We start from the raw sequence: 23,690 nt of genomic DNA, 5'->3' as shown, positions 1-23,690 counted from the left end.
TACCCATTTTGCTGCACAGCACACAGGTGGTGGATCAAAGTCCAGGATGTGACCTTTTGTGTGGGGCCCCATTAACATCTTTTAAAATTCACCATGTTCTTGAAACCTCAGAGCCAGATACTTCTGATGTCAGGATAATGACAATGCTAAAACCACTGTATTTGAAGTTAACAAGCTCGAGCATGCTATCAGGCTGTTCAAAGCCAAGCATGCATCAGCTCAGATCAGGTTATAAAGGAAACTTCAAAAGTACACTTCTTAAAAAGGATGCAGCAGAAGTTCAGAAATGAAAGGAGAATAATTAAGGGCTTGAAAATTTCTCACAGTAGGCAAGTATGGAAACTTGGATTGTTTACTTTACGAAGGAAATGCAGAAGAGAAGGCTTGATAAAGTAAATAGAGACAAAGAAGATGACGAGAGGCACCTGTCCTCCCCTTTCTTGTAACACACAATGGCCATACGATGAAAGCAATAGAATTCAGGATAAGGCACTGTATGAAAGTGAATAAAAATAGCTGAGCTTGGATAGCAATTGTAAATGTCAATGCATCAGTCTGGAAGGAAAACAAAATCACGCAACATGAAGCTTAGCCAAACCAGGAGGAGAGTAACACCAAACGTTGGCAGGTTAATTCCTTGTGAGCTCCTTCCGTGCCCCTTCTTTTGAAGCACCTGATCCTGCCTGCTGATCTGAGTCAGCCTCAGGACTGGCTCAGTCTGAGAAGCCTGAACTCCCAGAAAAATCTTTCTGCCTGACCACAGGGACACAGTCAGAGACACTGTAGCAAAGCTCAGGATAAAATCTGAGCAACTTTCAGCAAGGCTACCAACGTGAGGCTTCCCTACGAGACTGGTCTCTGAAGAACCACAGGTCACCCACCATCCAGTGAAACCTCATTAACACAACAGACTTCAAACACCAGGCAAGGCTGTCACTTGAGCCAGCCAGACTGAGATGTTTTTCTTACAGTATGAATTGCAGTTAAGTTTTTAACCAATAAATCGGGTTTCATTCTTTAAGTTGAAGGCTTTTGCTGGAGATTTTGTGTTAACTATAAGAGTCCAAACAATATCCCTCCCAAGACCAGTTTGCAAGGTAGTAGTAGGATGAATTACACTAGTCAATCACCAAAATACTTTCCTAAAAGTCAGAGGCCAACCAGGCACCAGCTGCTCAGTGTAGCTGTAAAGCCATTTCTGCACTTGAGTATCAGCAACAGAATTAATTACAGAATGATCCAAGCAGATGCCTATAAAATTCAACATTAATTACAAACACCGTGACATTTTTGTCCTATACACAATTACACACAAGAACTTCCGAATAATCTTTGTGCTTTGTTTTAATAAAATAATCCAGCTCATTTCATATGCTATAAATTCATTAGGCTTTGGGCTTTGTTTTAAATTACAAGAACAAGCATATTTTACAATTAATATAAATAGTATGCTTTTAGCAATAATAATTTCCACAGTTCTGTAAACATGTCTCGCAGCGCTGTCTGACCTTTGAAAGGCATGGCTTGGTGAATTCATACCAGCTTCCACAGCCCATTTCAGAAGACAGTTTGCAACAATGTCCATAGAAATCCAAGCAGGAGAACTGCACCCTGAGCAGGTCTGTCACTGCCCGCGAGTGTGGTGGTCCTTGCCTTGACCAGCCCATAGTGTCTTCGACATAGAAGAAAGTTGTTCCATGTCTATAGATCCAGGTCCTGCAGGTCTCCCCAGCTAGGTCCAATTTTCACTTTAACGTTCAGTTTTACTGAGAGTTTGACAGCATTTTCCATCTCATGCTTGACAATCTGAGCTACCTGTAAGAAAACACACATCAGATGTTGCAGTGTTGTGTAGAAGACCAGTATACACCAGCTGTCAACGCTCTGTTTTCATGTCAATAGATAGGGTGGATATCTGGAGCTCTTCCATTTGCACTGATGGGAATGTAACAGAACATTTTAATCCTTATTAGAGTTTATGAACACATAAGTATTTAAAACAACACTTTATGCTTTACAGAGTTGGGACTGGCTCCACATTGTTTAAGATTACTTTAAAAAAAAAAAAAAAAACATGAGTAAGTTCCCATTAAATACTTGAGACTCCTGCAGTCTCCTCTTTCACCCAATTGCATAATTCTGAGTGTTTCATGGAGTCTGTTCTGAAAACAGAAATGTTCAGAGAGCAACACACAGAACAAATAAACCAGAGGCAAAGAACTGTGTTCCTCCTCATCATGTCAGCATGAGAGGCTCTCTGAAACAAACACTACAAACTGCTGGGAAAGCAGATTGCACTCCATGCAGTGTTAGAAACTGCTCAGGTTTGCCCTCAGTTTTGTTGAGACAACTTCAGCTTGCTGCCCTCCAAAGGTATTTCTAAGAAAACATTCATTTAAGCACACAGTTAAGGGCCCAGAAGATATTTTTGCTTGCGACTTTTAGGATCGTAAGAGACTGGATTTTTTTCCCTGACAGTAAATACCTGCCATGTATAAAAGGACATTCTTCCTAACCCAAGACCCACATGGAGTCCAGCCTGCCCTGTTTGCTTATAAGAATGAATCTTTCAATCCACACTCATCCCATGAGCCTTTCCACAGCAAAATAAGAAGAGGCTCTGAAATTACAGGGACCCCTCATCTCAGCTAGAGACTTCCATGTCAATATGGGAACTACTCATGCTTTCTGACCCTTCAGTGGTTTCCCATCCCTCACAGGTACCCACAAGGAGAAATTTCTCTGTAAGTTTTACAGGGGAATGGAGGGGGGTGTGGTGAAGATCACAGCACAAGTTTACAACAGCATTAGGAAGTAGAGGGAGATTTGTCTTCCAAAATCCTACATCCTTATATATCACATTTCAAGATGATCCTGATAACCTAGAAAAATACTTTGAAATAGGATGTAATTCAGTACAGACATGTACAGAGTAGGAGGAAGCAGAATAGAAAACTAGCATAGAAATAATCGACTGGCCAAAAATAAGATGAAAAATAACTGTCTGAACAGGAAAAAAAAAAAAGGGGGGGGGGGGTATCAGAGATTAAAAACTGAACAGGGCTTAAGTAAAGCATACCGTGGTAAGAAATAAAACAAATGCAGTTTGAAAAAGAAAACGTTGCTTGTGTTACGCACACATCAATTTCCCACTCTAACCAAAACTGCTACAGCCATGATTAAGTTTTGGGCACAGTATTTTCAAAAGAAACACACGAACCATACAGAGGGAGATTCTCTGAAAACCGTCACATGCCCAGCACACCTTACCAGCAAGGAACATGAAATTGCAAACTCCTCCTTGCCAGGGCCCCCTTTACAAGCCAATTTCTACCATCTTTGGTAATATTACCACAATCTTGCTGTTGTGACAAGCTCTGAAAGCTCCCCCCTTTCACTTTGACATTCTGCACAGACCATGAAAGCCCTCCTATCTCCTTTTTTTTTCCCACACACCTTTAGTGCAAGAAAAAACAGGTGTTAACTCCAATTTAGTTTTCTAAAAGACTCAATAATAGACTGCAAATCAAATGAACGATCACTAGTATTATTTATCTTACAAAAAATTTGTAAGGATACTAATGTTGACTGGAAGACAAATTCCTAGATATAGGGAAAGATATTTTTAGTTTTCTTTTTTGCAGCTGAAAATAAGCTGCAGCCAACACCAACCATGGGACCGCACTCACTTTTCTGAATACAAATCATTATTGCACCCAAGGGATACACAGAATCACAGCATATCCTAAACTGGAGGGGACCCACAAGAATCGTCGAGTCCAAGTCTTGACTACACACAGGACCACCCAAAAATCAGACCATACGTCAGTGTTGTCCATACACTTCTTGAACTCCAGCAGGCTCAGTGCCATGATCATTTCCTCAGGGAGCCCATTCCAGTGCCCAGCCACTCTCTCAGTGCAGAACCTTTCCCTAACCCCCAGCCTGACCCTCCCCTGTCCCAGCCCCATGCCGTTCCCTCGGGTCCTGTCGCTGTCCCCAGAGAGCAGAGCTCAGCGCCTGCCCCTCCGCTCCCCTCTGAGGGAGCTGCAGGCCACCATGAGGCCTCCCCTCAGCCTGCTCAGTGTGGGCAGAACAAGCCGAGGGACCTCAGCTGCTCCTCATGTGTCTTGCCCTCTAGACCCTTCATCATCTTCACAGCCCTCCATTGGATACTCTCCAATAGTTTTATGTCCTTTTTATACTGTGGTACCCAAAACTGCACACAGCACTAGAGGTGAGGCTGCACCAGCGCAGAGCAGAGCAGGACAGTCCCATCCCTTGACCAACTAGCAATGTCGTGCTTGATGCTCCCTGCGATACGGTTAGCCCTCCTGGCCACCAAGGCACCCTGCTGGCTCATATTCAGTTTGGTGTCGATCAAAACCCCCAGACCCCCCTTCGCGGGGCTGCCCTCCAGCCTCTCATCTCCCAGCCTGTACATACAGACAGGGTTGCCCCTTCCCAGGTGCAGAATCCAGCACTTGCTCCTGTTAAACTTCATATTGCTGGTGATTGCTCAGCTCTCTAATTTTTCCAGATCTCTCTGCAAGGCCTTTCTACCTTTGACAGAGTCAATGGCTCCACTCAGTTTGGTAGTGTCATCAGCAAAGTCAGCATACCTTCAAGCCCTGCGTCCATTTACAAAAGCATTGAAAAGAACTGGCCTTCAAATGGGGCCCTGCAGAACCCCACTAGTGACTGGCCACCAGCCTGATGTAATCCCATTTACTGTAAGACTTTGAGCCCAATCCGTCAGCCTATCATTCACCCACTGTATTATGTTTTGATCTGGCTGTACCCTGCACATTTTGTCCGGAAGGATACTGTGAGAGACAGTATTGAAAGCTTTACTGAAATCCAAAATAATTACATCAAATGGCTTCCCTTGGTCAACTAGATGGGTGATCTTGTCATAAAAGGAAATTAAGTTCATTAACAGGACCTTCCCCTCCTGAACCCGTTTTGGCGTGACCAGTGACCGCATTGTCCTTCAGATGTTTTTCAATAATTCCCAGAATAATTTTCTCCATAATTTTACCAGGCACTGAAGTGAGACTGACGGGCCTGTAATTACCACAGTCTTCTTTCTTGCCCTTGACTTACAGTACAATACTTGTACATTTCTTACAGTACAATAAAACTTCTGTGCCAACAAGATTAAAAAACCTCACCAACACAGAAACCAAGAAATGCCCACTTTTTAGTAAAACACGTATTGTAGTTCAAAAGGGATAATGAATTCAGGCTCTACTTCCAGTGAGGGCTTGAGAGGGAGAGATTTAAGAGATCCTTTCAAACCTGTATCTTTCCACTATAACACAATTCTAATGGTGCATTTAAAGGGAGAACAGGCAGTATTATCACTAATAATAATAATAATAATAATTTCTGGCCCTAAAAACAACTAAACAAAGGGGTAAGAAGTACAGTGTTGCTTCAGCTAGAAAAAAAATCCTTGAAAAACATGCAAGCTAAATCTGGAACACAAGTCCAAGTATGGGAAATATGTACATACTCTGTTTTAAGTGACTGCCCAGAGAATCTATATGGACTGAAGGATATCTAAAGGAAACTGGAGAAGCTGGTAATAATTGCCCTTGAAGTTAAGGCTGTTACTGAAATAATATAATACAATAAATAAGAATAAATAAATAATACTCAAACGGACTCACTTGGATCTGGTTCTGCTGGGGACACCATGATAACTTGGATTTAGCATCTAAAGATGTAAAAGCCTATACTCCAGAGGGATTTCAGTTTTCTACAAAATGAAAATCAGGTGCCTTTTCATCTCTGAAATAGCCTGCCTGGATTGAAGAAGCTGATGTCTGATCATAGTTGGCAAAATGAACAGAATCTAGAGCTGGGATTCAGAAGAAAAGTATTAAACCCTTTGTTCTTCAGAAAGTTGAAAAAAATTGCTCGGACCAGTCACTACTACTGAAAGCTCTCTCAGACTAAGTTATTGCTTGCCACCAGGAAATGGTCTTCTGTCATTACAAAAGTGTATGGGCAGAAAAAAAGTGGGAGAATGCCATCCCTGAGATATGGGAGCACACCCTGTGAGCCTTCCTGGATTTGTGCTCCGGACTTGTGAAAACACTTAGATGCCAGCATACAGGCTAAAAGGCTTGCTACTGAAAGCTATCACAGACACTGATATACCAAGGCACCGGAGTGCCTACACAGTGGAAGAGCTCACAGAGATACATATGCAGATGAAATGTATCTTAAGTCCATTTCCTTTATCTAAGCACATTTCCTTTAGCATGCTGCTAACCATAACAATCTTACCAGAAAGATGGGTACGTAGGAAAAAAGGAAACAGTACCAAAAGCACAGAGTCCTCCTTTCCCTACACAGACTACAAACTACAGCTGTAACGACACACGTACTGAGTTAGGCAACAGAAGACAGAAGAATAAAGAGGAAGACAAAAATTCCTCCAAACTCAGGGAATTTCTACACGAGAAAATCTTCCCCTTGCAGCTATCAACGATACTAAGCTATTTCACTCACTGAGTCATGAAATGCTGTTAACAGGCAGCAAAGCATACATTAGAAAATAAGCTATGAACTTCACCCATGGGAATGGTTCAAGACTGAAAATAAAGTAATCAAGAATACAGACATAGTTTTTCATCCAATTTAACATTTCTTTCACAGACCTTTTAGCACACATCAAGAGAGAATCCATCCTAGTAAGACTTGTGTGAAACATTGTAATGTTGTAGATAGCTTCAAAAAAAAAATACAACTGCACAGCTTTACCTGGATCACATCATCCTCTGCAACTTCATAGAGGAGCTCATCATGGAGCTGGAGGATAAAGAAACCTCCGCTGATGGGATGTAACATCCCTCTGTTTCTCTTCCCGGATAGCCTTCCTACACAGACAAAGAGCACAGTTCATTAGATATCACTATACAGAGGCATGTTTTTGTAATCAAAAAACGTTCACACATTCCTAATGATAAGAAGAAGAAAAAAAAAAAAAAAAGGAACTTTAAAATGAAAAAGCCCATGCCTAAAGATAAAAACAGAAAACATTACTATCCTATCAATATTTGTACTGAGGGAAAAATGTTAAATGAAAAACATTTTAGATATAAACATTTCAGCCTTAATTTATAAAGATGTGAATCAGAACAAAAACAAGAGAGTGTCATGTCTCCTGAACCATCTGTTTTAAAAGTAAATTTTAAACAAAATCATGTCAAGTTTAATCAGAAGTTGGTTTATAATATTCTCTGGCATTGAATTAGGATTCTGCTTTTCTTCCAAAATAATTTTAATGGCTAGTCTAAAAAGGCAGTAGCCTCCTCCTAAATGCAGTTATCTGAAACTATAGCTACTACTCCTGAGTTTAAAAAAAAAAAAAAAAAAAAAAAAAGAGCAGTTTTTGAATAAGCAATAAGCAGCTGACAGAAACAGGATCCTGGTAGACCTTGCCTGCCAAAAATAAGACAGAACAAACAGTTCCATAGGAAAAGCTGAAAACAAACAAAAATCTACCACACATGCATCAGACTCAAATGTTATTTATTTCTCAGGTTAGCTAACAGGAAGACCCCAGTTCACAACTACAGGAAGGGTTTCACCCCATCAGTTCCTCACATAAAACTCACACTCAACATAGCTGCTTCAAGAAGCCACATGACACAGCATGCTGAAGGCATCACAGCTTGCTGAAAGGGAATTCTTTCAAATTTTTAAAACGGCTAATATTAGAGGATGAAAAAGAGTCACAAATGCATCTACTCTCCCTGGCCAAAGATCAGGAGTTTCTGCTCCTGAAGAGGTACGTTGCTGGTAGGCACATGCCTTCCATGCATTGCAGACCTTTGAATCTTGCCTCTCTAAAATAAAACTCCCTGATGTTTTTAGAGGTTTGACAATTATTTATTTTTCCTTCTCATGCCTAAAAATCAGAGTCTTCATATTAAGACAGCTTCGTGCTTCAGGTCGAAGAACTATCAACAAAATATAAGAACTCCGTCCCTTATGTTATCTTTCTAAAAATGTATGATTGATAAACAAATCACCATCTACACTTTCCAAAAAAAAAAAAAAGTCCTCATACCACTCCTCTGGGAATGAGTACCCAAGTGCAGATTTACTGTCTGCAGCCAGAAGAAATTTATGCTGGTAAATGCTTTATTATAAAAATTTTGTGGAGCCTCATTACATTAAAGTTCAACAAATGCCAGACTTAATTCTAACAAAAAAAATGGTTTTGGAACTAGAAGTTGTTCCACTCCATCTTCTTACTGTTTTTGAAGCCAGTATATCTGCTCAGTTTCTCCTTCCTACTTTTGAACAAATCTGTAGTGGCATCACAGACTGTATCACAAAGGTACTCCAATTACCAACCTTTACAACATCATCTTTGAGACAATTGGAGTTTCTCCCTCTCTCCTTACAACTCATTTGCTCATTAAGCAGAGACTTAATACAGTCAGAAAATAAAATCTGTCTCCCGCCCAAAGCCCTTATGCTTTTTTGGGCATTTTTTTTTTCCATTTGTAACACTGAAAGTTTCACTCAGGGGTGAAGGAAGAGATCCATATACCTGTTTTATCTCTTTGGAATGAGCTCTCCAGGTGCCCATGGGACTTGATCACAGAAGAGAAAGCTTCCAGGCGTCTCTGAATGTTCACAGTGGCTGTTTTGACAATGTCTGCAGCAGATCCCTGAACAGTTGTATTTACAGCCTGACGCTCTGCCTAAACAAAGACACTTGTTCTCAAAACCCACCCAAAAAAAATAAATATAATGCAGCATGCCACACATACTTCATTAAAAATAATAAATATTTGGCCAAGTACAGGCACAGTAAAAGCTCCAGAGTTTATCATATATGCGCAAAACATTAGACTAGATTCATGCACAGTATTTCTCCAGATGACTGAGATGTATTGGCATCAGGGGCAATAGCCTGAAAAGTCACGAGCCTGAAGAGGGAGAAGCATATACACGTGGTTACAGACTTTCATGAGGAGCAGAAAAATCTCACTGCAAACCCAAGGACCACGAGACACTTCTGCCTATCTTCAAAACAATCAGACATGGATAATTATCAGTCATACTGCATCAAACCCTAACTCCCAGATCATTACAGCTGTGCAAAACTACACCAGACCACTTTGACACAAGGGCTTTTTTTTTTCCACACAAGAAAACTCTCTACCTTTCCCCTTCTGAGACAAGAAAACTGTATTCAGAGGGTCTTCTCTGCCTCTCAGATCAGAACTGAAATGTTTACAAAAAGTTATGAGGAAACGGAAATGAAAGTGAAGATAATTCATTAACTGGTCTTTGATTTATTCTTTTAAATCTTCTTAAAGTTGAATAGAAGGTACATCTACAAAGCTTCATATTGAAGTATCCTTCAGATTATAGTCAAATCGTCGCAAAGAATAAAAAACTTTTTTTAAAAAAAAACATCTCGTTTCCCTTTCAACTACTCAGAGTACAAACTCCTCCACCCTCTCCATCTTCCACTCTACTCTTTAATTCCACACAACCTGATTCATCTTCCTACTGAGAAGTATAATGCCTCCTCCCCACAGAAATGCACCAACACCTCTCCAGGGAGTCAATTCCCTCTTACTGAAGTACAGCATCTATGACAGCTGTGTCCAAAACGACCTTGAGAAAAAATAATGCCAATGCGTAAGTGTATATTAAATAAATATTTATCTAACAAGGTAGAGCAATTTTCCTCTGAGAGTACATAAGAAAAGAAAGAAATACCCCAAAATATAGGACCTTAAATCCCCTTTCTTGTTCAAGTGCTGAAAAAGTATAGCATGCAAAGACCTCTGAGTGGGAAGAGTTAAAACACATCACTGTGCGGAGGCTTTTTAAAATCATGTCTGCTTACATCAATAAATTACTCATTCTAGTTCCAAATGGGAGTTATGAAGTGAGGTTAGCACAGTGATGACAGCAGCACACCCAGTCACAGAAGACTCACGTCAAACAGATCATGACAAAAGCTTTGTTATTCAGAGAACAACGGAGGAAACAATGAACTAAGTCAGAAGCGGAAGGTCATGACCAAAATGGCTCGTAGACCCTCTAAAAACACAGTTATGGATATGTATAAAAACCTAACACGACAAGGAAAAGGAAAGTAGTGCACTCAACATACGTGGGCTTTACTGTAGGGATTTGGATCTCCAATAGCTGGCAGGTATCTCCGTCTCCCCAGGATGGTCTGCACAAACCCGTCTCTTCTGCAGCTCCTTACCGTCTCCTTCAAGAATTTCTGAATCCCTGTGAAAGGAAAGAGAAAGTTTTCACTAAGACAGCTGATGTTCCATTTTGACTCCTCACTGAGGTCAGTGAAAGCAGCCTGGGAAACCCAAGCAGCACAAAGGTATTTCTTTACACTTCCTACACCCTGTCAGTGAAGGGGTCAAAAGCACACGATCACTTACTCAGCCTATTCTCAGCTCTGCTGGGAAACTTATTAAGACTTTTGAGGTGGAAGAGAGTGCATAGTGTCAGGATATCTGGCTGTGCAAAAGGAGGTAGGAAGTCATTTCTGCACAGTGGCCAGGCACAGAGAATCATACATGGACAATTGCTAACGAAGAGGTCAGGACCTGGAACAGCACTGGAAAGACAAGTAGCAGTAAGAGGGTAAGTTTAAAGCAGGAGTCAGAGCTCTTCTTGCCTCAGGTTGCCTGACTTCAGGCTGTGTCACTTCAAATTCTAAGATGAAAAACTCACCCACCTGTGCTTGGCAAGGGAAGGAGCCAGTCCATCAAAGATGTTAAAAAGAAACTTAGGTCAATGAAAGGTGAGACATGGAAGAATCTCTATCATTGCAAGTTCAGGTAACAACTGCACTGAAGTGGAAAAAATTAACTTCAGATGGTTACTTTCCGAGGTTTACAAAATATAAAACATAAAAGGAGCTATTCAAGATCAAGACTGACAGCATTAGTCAATCCACTAGGTAGGTAATTTAGCAATGGCAATACGCAGAAGTGAAAATTCATAGGAAGTGAAATTACAATATATGGTCTTTGCACATTGCAGAGTTTGTGTGACTGCACGTGTGCTGAGGGGGGAGGAAGCAGCAAGTCATTTCTAGTAGTCTTTGAAGGAGAGACTATCCAGAAGTTACTGAAGACTAAACACACTCTTAATAGGAAACCATTCCTCAGCATTTGTCTCCTAAAGAAGCAAATCCTGAATCTTCAGGACATAATCTTCCAGCTCATTTCTAAGTTTTATGATTACAGCTGTGTCTCCTCCCACTTGCCCTCCATTCATTTTCTGATTGTAGCTCTACTCTTATCTTTCCTAAAAATTAACATGCTTACATACTTCTTAGAAACACAACAATATCTTTTTACAAAGTATGAGAGAGCTACTCTGAGGAGGTGGATAAAAATGTAAGTTATAAGCAAAACAGTTTAAAAGTCAATGAAATCAGAAGACAAAAGATATCAACAGTTATATTTAAATATTGTAAGAAGTGTGATCTAAAGTCATATTACGTATCCTTTGAAATTGTTTTAATAAAGAAAATGTTTCTTCATGAAGTTGACAGCTTTAAAATTAATTCCCAGGGCTGATAAATGTAATAACCAAACAACAGCATCCTAAAGATTAATAAAACAGGAGTGCAGAGTAAAACATTATGGAGAATCTAACTGCTCTGCTCATGCACTGGACTTTTTCAATATGAAAAGCTTTTTTGAAAGAGATAGGAGTAGCAGAGTGCTGAGACAAATTTAGGATTTGAAGAGACATGAAGTGAAGGGATTAAAAAATCAAAAGCAAGCCAAACTCCCTCCCTCCCCCCCCCCAAAAAAAAAAAAAAAATAAAATACCACCACCACCAAAAAAAAAAAACAGCTCCCAAAAAGCCTTATCCTAACCTGTGTATCTTGATTTGAAGGATTCAATGTAATTGGCAGCGTCATTTTCATCAATCCCCATCTGCTCGCCTAAAGATTTCGCTCCTATTCCATAGATGATTCCATAGCAAATCTGCCAGAGGACAGTACAAAGTACCACAAACATATGGTGAGCCATGCAGAGAAACCTGAGCCAAAACAGTGTGATTCACTAGAAAACAAGTGTATGGTAACAAGGGCAAGCATTCAAGAAGAGAGAATGCTTCAAGTCCAAGCCATTCATGCTGTCTTTCTCCACTCTTACTCCCCAAAACCCAGACAGCCCCAGCTAAAACTTGCTAGGATCGGGAGGGCTTACAAAACAATTACTGAAAAGTCACAGCCAAACTCAAACAGAAAACCATTACTATTGTGACTCCTGATGCTTTGAACACTAAACCTTCCTGCCAAGAAATTTACTGTTTTTTTTTTTCCTAAAAATTACCTGTTTAGCTTGTTGTCTGGTGCTGTCTCCAACAGCTTCAGGTTCAATCATCTTCCATTCTGCTGCAATGGTTTTAAAGACATCAGAACCCCTGTTCAAGGCTTCAATGAGTCGACAGTCACGAGACAAATGAGCAAGGATCCTCAGTTCAAGCTGAGAGTAATCAGCAGACAAGATTAAGCCACCTGAAGTCAACAAATTAGGCTAGATCATTATTTTATAAATTACTCCAACATCCCAGCCGCATGACTCTCCACCCCTTCAGAAACTGAAGGCCCAAATCACATCTTCTTGGCTGTTGCCATCATTTATGTCCATGTAGTAACAACAAAGAGGATATAACATCTACTAATAAACCACAGAACTTTCCCCTCATTTCCTGGAGTTAACCTCACAGAGGCTAACCACAGTGAAAAGGACTGAAGCTTCTTAGGTGCTGTGCTTGCACCTGCTGCTCTGAAAGTTCCCTACAGCCCTGTCTATGCAACTTCAGCCTCTATTTCTTGTGAATACCTTTACAAGTTGCCTCTGTCCCTGCTGAAAGTTGTGCCAGTCAGTGGTAGAAATAAAATCTAACAAATTCATGACTGTTTCCCCAATGCCCAGGCCTGCCCACTTACCATCCAGACCCTACAGCTAGAATACATCAAATATACCCAGAGAGGTACCTGATCATGTGTCTGCATAGAAATCTACTAGCACAGAGATCAGACCAGCAGACTTGTACTGAGCCAGGGCAGACAATGTGAAAATAGATATTGGGATAGAAAGAATCCTAGCAGAGTGCAATTTGTGCATTAAGAGCTCTGTAAGTATAGCTTAATAAAGGTGTGAACATTGGAATAAAAACATTTGAATACTTTACCAAATTAAAACGTTCTTCTTTACAGTCTTCTTGCGAATATTTTTGAGAGCACACTAACTACTGCATTTGTTTTCCAATGAGACTGCTCAGTTATGTACCATCACCATTTCTTAACTCTTCATAAGACCTAGGACTTTTTGTTAACTATATTCTTCACAAGTAGCTTGCACAGAGCAGGATCTGGCTATTACCTGGGAAGGGAACAAAGGCATGCCGCATGCTAACAGAAAATGGGATTCCTCTTCCTTTAGATCTGTCTTCATCCTGAATATTTACACCATTAGACAAAATACTGGAATGCCTTCTACCTCTGTGGAGACAAAAAATGACTTTTCTTCAACAATGTTTAAAACACTTAAAGATACATAATCTTTTTTTTGTCACAAAGAATCAGTGAAAGAAGACAAGATAGAAGCCTCTATTCCACCCTGCTGGACAACCCATACCTAATTTGACCATGCAAGAATTGGAGACCACATGTACACCTCTACCGACTGAATAGATTTAGGGGTAAATATTCCTAGTATATTTAGGTTTTGGTCCAGAATCTGGATAATTATGATCCAAAACAGGTAAGATGAAAAGCCCCAGATCTGTGACAGAAGCATTCCAAAAAAGGCAAGAAAGGAGTCCTACAGGAATCCTAAAAGTTCAACACTCCACCCTGAGTGCCAACTCTTCTGTCAACATTGTTCTCATATGCAGAACATCTGCTCCAACCAATTGCTAATGGAGACAGAAAAGACTCCCCCCCAGCATCATAAGTAGAGATGCATAACCAAAAGTATGCCTGTAAAAACAGAGCAAAAGTTGAAGATGATATGCTTATAACACCCTGCATGTTTCCTTGCTAAAGACTGAGCAAAAAATTGTCCAGTGAAAGGCCCTTGAAATCTGGGTCAGGGACCTGAGCAACTTGTTTATTAGAATGAAAAAGGTATCTCTTTGAGATCCATGATAATCCAGCAGAGCAAAGCATGGAAGACACCACCTGCTCTTCCCTTGGGCACTCCCTCTTCTTCTTATACCTTTTCAGGCATGGTACGGATCAAGGAGATGAAGGATAGCACAGCAGTCACAGAAATACATTTTCAAAGGAAATAAAGGTGAGGGACAACATGCAGGAACTACAGATAATCACAGTGTCCATTAGAAGTTCCCAATTCCTTTGTGTGAGTAAGGTCTTTTTATCATTACCTAATTTAGTTACATTCCTTTGGTCAGAAGCTTCTTACAGTAAAAAGAAGGAGACAGACAGGTATGATAATTACTAAGAAAAGACGACACTTTGGACTGAAGTTTGTAAGGCCTATCAGATTTGGACTACATGACACCTTTTGTGCCAGAAGTTATTTCTGTGCCTCTGTAATTGCACAGCTTCCTAACACAGTGGTTTAACTAGGGAATGTATTCCAAAAAATCAGTCTGAAAAGCAGGCAAGCAGGCTTCTCTCAAAGTTCAGCAAGGACTCCTTTCCATTGATGGGCTGCTTCTCTATGGAACCCAGCTCACTCTCCAACCGTCCTGCAAAACTGCTGCAAGACTAAGCACTGCCAGAGCTATTTCTGAAAATGACACTTCTGCCTCCATGGCTAGTCCTGGTTCTTCTCCTAGAGAACATGTGGAACAAGAACCTGAGTGGGAGAAGAAGAGAAACTGAAAGGAGAGAAAACCACCACCAAGTATGAAGGCTCACAAGCTAGCTGCCAAAAAATCCACCTTGATAGTTCACTAGACTTCCACACAACTGCTTATTCACTGGCGTGTAATAATGTCAAAATAGGGTGCTACCTGCATGCTTCTGAAGAAGGTGCTTTATCACAAATGAAATAATAGCAAAGAACAAAAAATATGTTCACCCATGTTCCCTTACACAGTGAGCTGCACAGCATAGAACATCTGAATATTCTTCTACTCGTTCCACAATATCCCACCCTCTTTAAGTGTAGCTCTTAGGAAGTCAAACCAGATTCTCACCAGTTTAGTTACTCCTTAGACTCAGGCTTTGCATCCAACAACAGCAGGGTTTCATGAAGAACTACAAAAAGCAAGTGGCTATGTGGAGCCATATGCTATTAGTATTATGTCTTTCATGCATCACTGAATGCTCTGGTATTTATTCCTCTCAAAGTGTAAGGGAAACACTAAGTAATGGGCCACACTGACATGACAGCAGCCACAGGCAAAGTCAGAAGAGAGAAATTTGACAACTTGACCACATTAAGATCAGGCAAGTAGACAGAAGCTTTGCTAAGATCCTCCCTACCTGCTGCCAGAAACAGCACAACAATAAACAGCTCGAAAAGGTGGGCTTTCTTCAACCACAGTGGGCATTTCGATCGCAAAATCTCTTGGCACACTCTGGATATTTGGCTCCGTAAAAGTTACTCGACCTGAGAAGGAAGGCAAGGCATAATTAAGTGAGAGTCCAAAAGGAGCCTCTCTAACCTAACACAGGAGAACACACATCTGCATCTCCAACAAGCAGATGTTTTTGGGAAAAAAAAAAAAAGAAGGAAAAAAAAAAGAGAGAAAATTGAAGAAAAGGAAAAATAATTCTGGTTTAATGAGCTCCAGCTCAGCAGAGTGGTTCCACTGCAGAACTTCTTTGTCACTAATAAGAAACCCTAAAATCCAGAACCTGTTCCAGAGTCAGAGATTTACATGCTAATATATGCAAGAAATTAATAATACTTCCAGGGAATAAAAAAAAAAAAATGTATTTTAACACATGTAGACTTTTAGGGCAGATTAATGTGACAGAGGTCTTTCTGTATTTTCATTTGTTTTGAAAGAGAGCACAGACTTGATTTCTTTGATCTTTACCTCATACAAACACTGCCAAAAGGAAATAACAAGGGAAAATTTTGCACACGTTTCTTTACCTGTAGCTGTGTGAGTCTGTGACACTGGATATATCCTTTCCATTCCCAGTACTGAATTCAATCGTTTTTCCCTCTGTAGCGGAAACACCACTTTAGTAATGGCGTTATTGATCCTCCTCCATTCTAATATGAGCCCTGGCAACGGGTGAAGTGTCTTTAATTTCTCCAAAACATCCTTGTGGAGAGAAAAGAGCACAACTATAATTAATTGCCTTAAAAGCTTTATCTAAAAAGTTTTTGCAGTTCTGCAAGGAAAAGTAACCCCTGCCTCTCCTCTTTTTGCCCAGCTTAATGCTTCTCCTCCATCTTCTTGCATATTTGTCTCCCTGTTCACCCCTATCTGCATGCTAAGAGCTCTTTTCAAAAGACAATGTTATACAAACATTTCACAGATATAATTTTTTTTTTGATGTAGCAGGCAGTTACAGCCCCTGCCTTCCACATCACAAAAGGAAGGAATCCTCTCTTTGCCTCTTGCTCCCTGCTCTGCCACCGCTACCACACTTATTTATTCACAGCCACTTTAGTTTCAAAAATCAATACTTGCTTTCCAGACACTGACTACACAGAACAAGATGAAACTAAGAAAACAACACATTAAGGAGTCCTGAAAACGGGGAGCATATATATCTGCTAATATCACTTGTCTGACGAGAGTACCCATTAGCCTGCAGTAGTTGATCACCTTCACATATATACAATATTTGAAATGCTAAATTTGATAAACTGTAAGATCAACCATTCTGAAGAAGCATTCTCTGAAGCACAAAATACAGACTGTGTGGTAACTGGTGGGAAAAATACTGTACTTAATCTCCATGATATTAAATATCTTTTCAGCTGGTGTTGAAACATTCTGCTATTGGTTTTACAAAATGTTTTGGTCTTACATTTGGTTTGAGAAATCAAATTCTGCCTGACTCTTCTCACTGAAACCTGCTATTTGAAGTTATGTCCTCGCTATACTTGGGCTTCAGAAGAGGAGGAGTAGTTAATAACTGCTAACGAAGAAGGCTGAATCCAGTTTGAATTTACAGTGGTAACTGGCAGATGAAAAGCAGTAATAAGTTTCCTTTCATCTAAGTCAGCTTATCTAACTCCAAGGTATCCAAGCAGTGGATGTGTGAAGGAAGAGGGAGCTACTTTTACAACTACTTTTCAACTAGAGCAGACTTTACTGTACCTTGGTTGTACTGAACTGCTTGCTCAACCTAACCATGTTTCCTTTAGCAGTTGTTCTTCTGGTGTAACCCAGAGTTTTCTTGTTTCTTTGAACTGCCACATCTCCATTTTGTGGCAGTTTCAGCTCCAGGAACAAAACCTGAAAAAGGCCAAAGTTTCGAATCAGTTTCTGCATGCTGCTCCCAGGAGAACACAAAAAGGGACTCAGCACTTCAAGAGCCTATTTCAGCCAAAGGACAGTAGGAATGCTTCAGGTAATTAAAAAGCTGATTAAAGATCTCTGCTGTCAGAGTCATTCCTTCTTGTTTTAATTAGCTACAAAATGCAATCTCAAATCTCATCTCCTAAATACCGTAAAGTTTAAGTTCAGAGGTATGTTCTTAGGGAAGGTATAGTCAACTCAGCCAGTCAGTGAGGTTACTGCTGACAGTCAACTGGAATAAAACAAGAGTTAAGATGACTAAAAGTGGGAAGAACATTGGTGACGAAAAAGAAGTGTTAGTAGGGAACAGGCTTCAGTGCAACACAAATGGCACAGAAGGAGGTGGTCACAAATACTTTTTATAGTATAGCCAGAATGCTAGTTTTTCTAACAAATTATCAAAAGCTGGAAAATGAAGTATGTGCTCACTAGTTGACATGTACAACACAGTTCTTCATTTTTCATTCTATGTAGCATTGTACACAATTTAACAGCTATTGTATTTCATTTCACAGCTGGCAGAAAGGAATAGAAGTTTCTACCTCACACATTTATGTAGCATAAAAGTTTTACTGACACAAAATTAGAAGAGGGAAGCTCTACTAATCTGTAAATGATACTTCACATGATTCTTAACAAAATTTCTGCATGAAAAACAAGCACCATAGTTCAAAGAAGAGCATTTCAGAAAAACTTTTCTTCCCCTTTTCCATGAAGCAGAGTTAAACTAGAGCTCAGCATTATTTCAGGAGTTCTAACTCAGACTAATACTACAGAGCAAAACTTCTGCATTTGCAACAAAGCAGGAATATTTCTGTGAACTTCTTTTAGTGATCGCTGCTTGCAAGTTTTGATTACTTCCATATCAAGTATAGCACCTCAAAAATAAATCAACAAACTGAAAAACTGTATTCATGGCAATTCTAAACTACTCCTCTGATACCATGTAGCATGGATAAGAAACAGAAAGTAACATTCTTCAGGAATAAAAGCATCAGTAATTTAAATACAAATCTGTTTCCTCGGCTTTTTAAAAAGAAATAATTTCCATAAACAAATTGACAGATTCTAAAAAAAAAAAAAAAAGCAGTAATGCATTCTAAACTTGTAAAGCAGTTTTTCCTTCTCTTTCATGCCTGTGAAGGGACAAGAGCAACAACTCAGCTTATTCAGTACAACTATATTTAGACTGAGATTACATGACACCACATCTAATGTATGCAAAATACTGCTGATCCAACAAAGCTGGTTTAGTCCTGCACCATTAATCCAAACTATTCCAAAAGCCATTTGATTGTCAGACCATCTCATGCTCCATGAGGAGCCAAGGTCCTATACAGACGTTCATTTCCACTTCACTTCTAATTTCCTTATTTCTGCTGAAGTTAGCAGAAATCACAATGATCACTAACAAGTAGATGTACAGCACCTTGCTGGCAGGAAGCTCATAATTAACTCTGAGAAGAGTTAATTGTGTTTTGTCCTTTCTTCATATGCATATACATATAAGCTAAAGCATCTTGAGAGTAACTTCTGAGAAGGCCTTCTCCCTCCCACCCTTCTCCCACCTCATGTACCTCTGCAATGTCATCAGGGCTGGTCAAGGAGAAACTGTGGCCTGCCAGCTGATACGCCTTGGTCTCAATCTCAGTTAGTTTAGCTTGCATGACCTGTTTCTGGGTTTCATACGCTGCTGTGCTAAAGCCAATGCCATTCAGCTCCAGCAGAGCCAAACAATAATGGCTGGGCATCTCCACTTTAGAAAACACATCTGTAGTAAGTACAAATGACAAGAAAACCTTTTAATATCAAAAACAGATCAACAGCAACAGATTAATAAAAAAAGCAACAGGGGAATTCTTGGCTTTTAAAAAACTGAACTTCCTGACACACTGAGTTCTTTTAATAGATTTAGTTTAAATACTTCTATTTCTGGAATATTTCATGGTAAGACATTTATCACAAAAGTATTTAAGTTAACTTCTGTCAAAAATGTGCTGTTTTTTTTTTCCCTAAGAAATACACATATCCTTGGATATCTACATTAAGCAGATGTGCTTAATGTAAAGCTTTCTAACTTGATACACTTTCATTCCAGCACCCTCCTATTTAAAAATGTTCTAAGGTTTAGTTGTTACGGTCATAAATTATGTGGTAAACTTGAAGTAAAAGACATCAGTAAGACTGGACAGACTTTAATCTCTGACTTGTAGTCTCTGGATGCAATTTAGCAGAAACAACATCACAAAGCCTACCAATAGGTAGATGTTTGGGGCTTTTTTCATTTGTTTCTTTTCAAATAGGGACAAACACTCAGCAAATGTTAGTGCCAAAGCACCAGATCATTTATTACAGGATCACAAAAGTTTCATGAGCACGATGCATATAAGGGAAAGAATGCTACATTAGCAGGCCAAAGAGCAGGAAATGTCCTTCAGAGAATATCTAAGGATTTTAAAAATTGTATCTGACAAGGAAAAAAAAGTGTTTTTCAAAACCCAGAAGTGCCCTCATAGTGACCAGGGTACTGACCTGGGAGGTAAGGATCTGTTTGATTCAAGGATTTTAAACAAAACTCTGGTCTATTTAATCTCAGTTAGCTGCCTGAACCAGTGGAACTGGTGGATATTTGGGATACAAAATCATCTTAAATCCTATAATGAACTCACAATTTTTCCCTTGGTTGATTTTTTGACAAAACAGATTTTTTCCAAAGGAGTATTCCTCCTTTCTTTTAAAAGATCTACATCTTACTACAGAATACACTTAGATAAGAACTCCCAAGCCTCCCCTCTTCTCCACTGATCATTCAGTTTATGGTAGCATAGCTACCCTTACCGTCTGTCTTTGCCCTCAAGTGGAGGAGCTCTCTTTACCTGTCAGATTTTGCTTCTGTAATTCATCATGGAGTTGGTTCATGACGTTGAAGATGAGCACAGATTCTATTGCTGCTCTGTACCGCCCTGAATGATCTCTACTGGCACTAAGCCCCAGGCTTTGCACTCCCTGGCCAGTGCCAACCCCTTCCAGCAGAGGTAGCTCATTGGGTAGAAATGTAGTTACCATGCTGTGAAGTGTACGTTCCTTAGAGCCAGAATCAAGCAGCCAACATGCAACCTTAAAAAGAGAGACCTCCATGAGACCGTTTTTCCATTTTAATTGTAATACGATATTAATATTTGACTGGGGGTTAATGCAAGTTTATACTGCAGATCATTTTTCCTGATTTGTCTGGCAGACTGGAAGAATCTGTGGAAAAGTTACATGATTTTAGCTAAATGCTACATGATTTTTAGCTTTAAGATGGCGTAAGTCAATGAAAAGTTTCATTTTACCTGAAAGTTAATTCTACACATTTGAAAATCATACCCTTTGTCAACCTAACACATTTAAAAATGCTGTCCTTCATTTTTTAACTTATTAAATCCTAACTTAAAAGGGATTAAATATGACAGGATCAAAACGTGTTTACTCTGAAAACTGACTTTGTAAAAATCAAGATTTACTGGTGATCTAGAATACGAGTCAAGCTGAGCTCTCCTATTTTCTGCATATCAGCACTAGTAGCAAGAATAGTGCATGGCAAATTTTATTCTCAGTAAGCCTCCTACCTCCCACTGTCTTCAAAGCAATTTCACTCATAGCTATATTTCAATTTGTTGTGTCAAAATAGGATGAAGCACAGGCTTCTACATTGTCTCTGCCACACAAGCAGAAGGTAAAAAACACATATATAGGTAGGGGTATGTGGGGGATGTGGAGGTGTGAATGTGTATGTATGTATATATTCACTGCATCACTAAATTTAACAAATATGAGTATGACTTCTTGTCATACATGGAACAGCATGGGGAAAGGTGCTACTTTTATTGCTCTTCATTTTCATCCTAAAACTAGATTTCAGTACGAAAAGCTAAGTTTGTCCTTCTGTTGCTTTGCTACTTACCTGCAGACCTCAATATTGCCATCGTGGTATTCAGCCTACATGTGATGTAAGTTGTAAAAATCAAAAACAGAAAATTCTATGCGTAGAGCTTTTTCTGTCAAAGACAAGAAGGTCCTTTTGCCTCTTTCTAGAGTTTCATTTGAATTACAGGTGGTACCCATACCTTTTGAAATTACATGTAAATTTTGTTTTGTTTTGAGAAAATAGTAGTAGCAAAGTGGTACATACAAATTGCAGGTAAATCCTTTAGTGACAAAGTCTTCTGCTCTCAGATTCAATCATCTGTCCAGAAGCCCTTCTGCCATTTCAGTTGGTAGCTTCTTATAAGCAACAAGCCAAGAGTTCATGCCCATCCAGGCATTTACACTCATCCTTCCCACTTAAGTACTCAGGCATGAAAGAATAATGAGTTAACATATCACTGAGTCTGCCCTGTTTCTCTTGCAGGCACCATGAACACACACAGTACAAGAAGTCTCCTCTAAAAACTGTTCTAGATTTTCTACTGGAAGAAAATTTCCCTAAACCCCCTCCCTGGCAGAGGTGCATATTTAAATGTAAATTACAGAAGAAAAGTACCAGAAGGTAACTCCTGTCTTTGCATTTGTGTGTTTAAACTAGAAGTTTTACCCAAGATAAATTACTTAATCCTGCCAACCTTTGGGTCCTCAAAACTTCCTTCCAAGGAGATGCCACAAGCCATCACCAGGGTCTTGTAGTGCTGAATGAAGTTATACATGACAAGTGAGCGCTCCTGCTTCTTCTGCAGGTAGAGCTGCAGATGCTGCAATCTCTCTGTTACAGATAGGTTTTTGTCCAAAGGCGGTGGTGCCAAACTCAGACTGATTTCTAAGGCAGAAAATACAAGCAAAATCAACTTTATATCCACTGTATAAGAAAAGCTACAGAAAATCTTGAATATGATCAACTAAAACAACAGTAGGACAGTGAACAAATAACAATAAATCTATACCACTTTTATGTACTTTATCACACTGGAAATGGCTCCCAAGAAACAATGTGTTGTGTTTATACTACTGAAAAAGGAAGGCCAGGAATCAAAACCTAGCCACTAGCGCAGACTGGGTTATATTCAGCATTCTAGTCTGAGAATTCTTCTGGAGAACGGAAGTTGGAAGAGGTTGTAAGAGAAAAGCAAGTAAGCTAGAGGGAACTCAGGAGTAAGCTAACATGCAAGCAGTATACATGAGCAACAGTTCAGCACTTGAGCCAATTACCTGGCCTTATTATATAGCAGCACAGATATATCCATAGCAACTTGTTCAAGCCTGCTGAATGCTAAAAAGTGCATAATATGGCTAAATCACTCCATCACACAACTGAGCTGGGTTAGGGATAATCATAGTACTTCCAAAAATCTACCTATCACAAGTACTTTATTGAAATGCAGTGTCATGTAATGCAGCACAGCCTGTCTGCTCACCCACCATTCTGGTCTTGCATCTCCTGTAAAGAGATATAGTAGGCATCTTTTCCGCCCCAACACACTGCCAGTCCAACTACCAAGATGTCTTCACAGCCTTGGACAGGAAATCCATCGTCTTTAACTTGCATCCTCTGGGGAGAACTTACTAAGGAAATATTTTTAAGTTAAAATTATAAAACAGCAGCCGTAAATGCAAGAGTATTTTACTCCTGAAAATGTAAGTACGTACAACTGAGTGTAAAATTGTTTAAAGTGAATATATACCTTCATTTCTATCTATATGGAGAAAATATCTGTATTTCTGTTTGAAAAAAAATACAACAGCAACAGTTTCTTTTATCTCTTAGCAGAAACAATCACCAATATAGTATCCCTGCAAAACTCTGGCCTTTTCTAGCAGTCTCTTCTAAAGTTCAGGCAGAACTGTATTCCCTCCTATCAATCTGTAAAACATTACACATTTGTCTGTCAAAACTGTATTTTGATAGCTAAGATTTTTTGTTAGTATGACCATATGATAGCAAAAAATGTAACGTCTTGTGTTTTTAAAAGAAAAGTATGTTTATGCAGCAGCAAACAAACTGCGGCAAATGAGTATTCTGTGGGGGTAAAAAATATTGCACAAATCCAGGGACTGATCCGAATTTCTTACATAGATATACTGAACCAAATTAAAGTCTTGCACACTGGAAAATATTTAACCTCGCTTCAGAGGCAACCCCACAAGTAATACTGCTTGGTGGAGACCTTGAGCAATCCATACAGTTTACTGTTCAATATATTATTTATTTGAAAAT

The 23,690-nt window shown here is 39.5% G+C and overlaps 1 protein-coding gene across 1 annotated transcript in view; it reads right to left on the bottom strand.

The window, feature by feature from the left end:
- Positions 1 to 1,319: 1,319 nt before the first annotated feature.
- POLQ (DNA polymerase theta) overlaps positions 1,320 to 23,690 on the bottom strand; it is a 53,304-nt gene continuing 30,933 nt past the window's right edge. The window contains exons 17-30 of the mRNA XM_035314737.1: positions 22,895 to 23,038; positions 22,105 to 22,295; positions 20,377 to 20,617; positions 19,078 to 19,271; positions 17,300 to 17,437; positions 16,117 to 16,291; positions 15,498 to 15,624; positions 13,423 to 13,541; positions 12,367 to 12,551; positions 11,904 to 12,015; positions 10,160 to 10,284; positions 8,576 to 8,729; positions 6,775 to 6,890; positions 1,320 to 1,815 (exon numbers count right to left, since the gene is read on the bottom strand). Coding sequence (XP_035170628.1) covers positions 1,702 to 1,815; positions 6,775 to 6,890; positions 8,576 to 8,729; positions 10,160 to 10,284; positions 11,904 to 12,015; positions 12,367 to 12,551; positions 13,423 to 13,541; positions 15,498 to 15,624; positions 16,117 to 16,291; positions 17,300 to 17,437; positions 19,078 to 19,271; positions 20,377 to 20,617; positions 22,105 to 22,295; positions 22,895 to 23,038 — 2,135 coding nt within the window. The 3' untranslated portion in view covers positions 1,320 to 1,701. The remainder of the gene's footprint in view (positions 1,816 to 6,774; positions 6,891 to 8,575; positions 8,730 to 10,159; positions 10,285 to 11,903; positions 12,016 to 12,366; positions 12,552 to 13,422; positions 13,542 to 15,497; positions 15,625 to 16,116; positions 16,292 to 17,299; positions 17,438 to 19,077; positions 19,272 to 20,376; positions 20,618 to 22,104; positions 22,296 to 22,894; positions 23,039 to 23,690) is intronic.

Source organism: Oxyura jamaicensis, chromosome 1 (assembly GCF_011077185.1).
Source record: "Oxyura jamaicensis isolate SHBP4307 breed ruddy duck chromosome 1, BPBGC_Ojam_1.0, whole genome shotgun sequence".
NCBI classification, from domain to species: domain Eukaryota; kingdom Metazoa; phylum Chordata; class Aves; order Anseriformes; family Anatidae; genus Oxyura; species Oxyura jamaicensis.
Note: the sequence above shows the minus strand (reverse complement) of the source record. Positions and strands in the feature narration are given on the sequence as shown.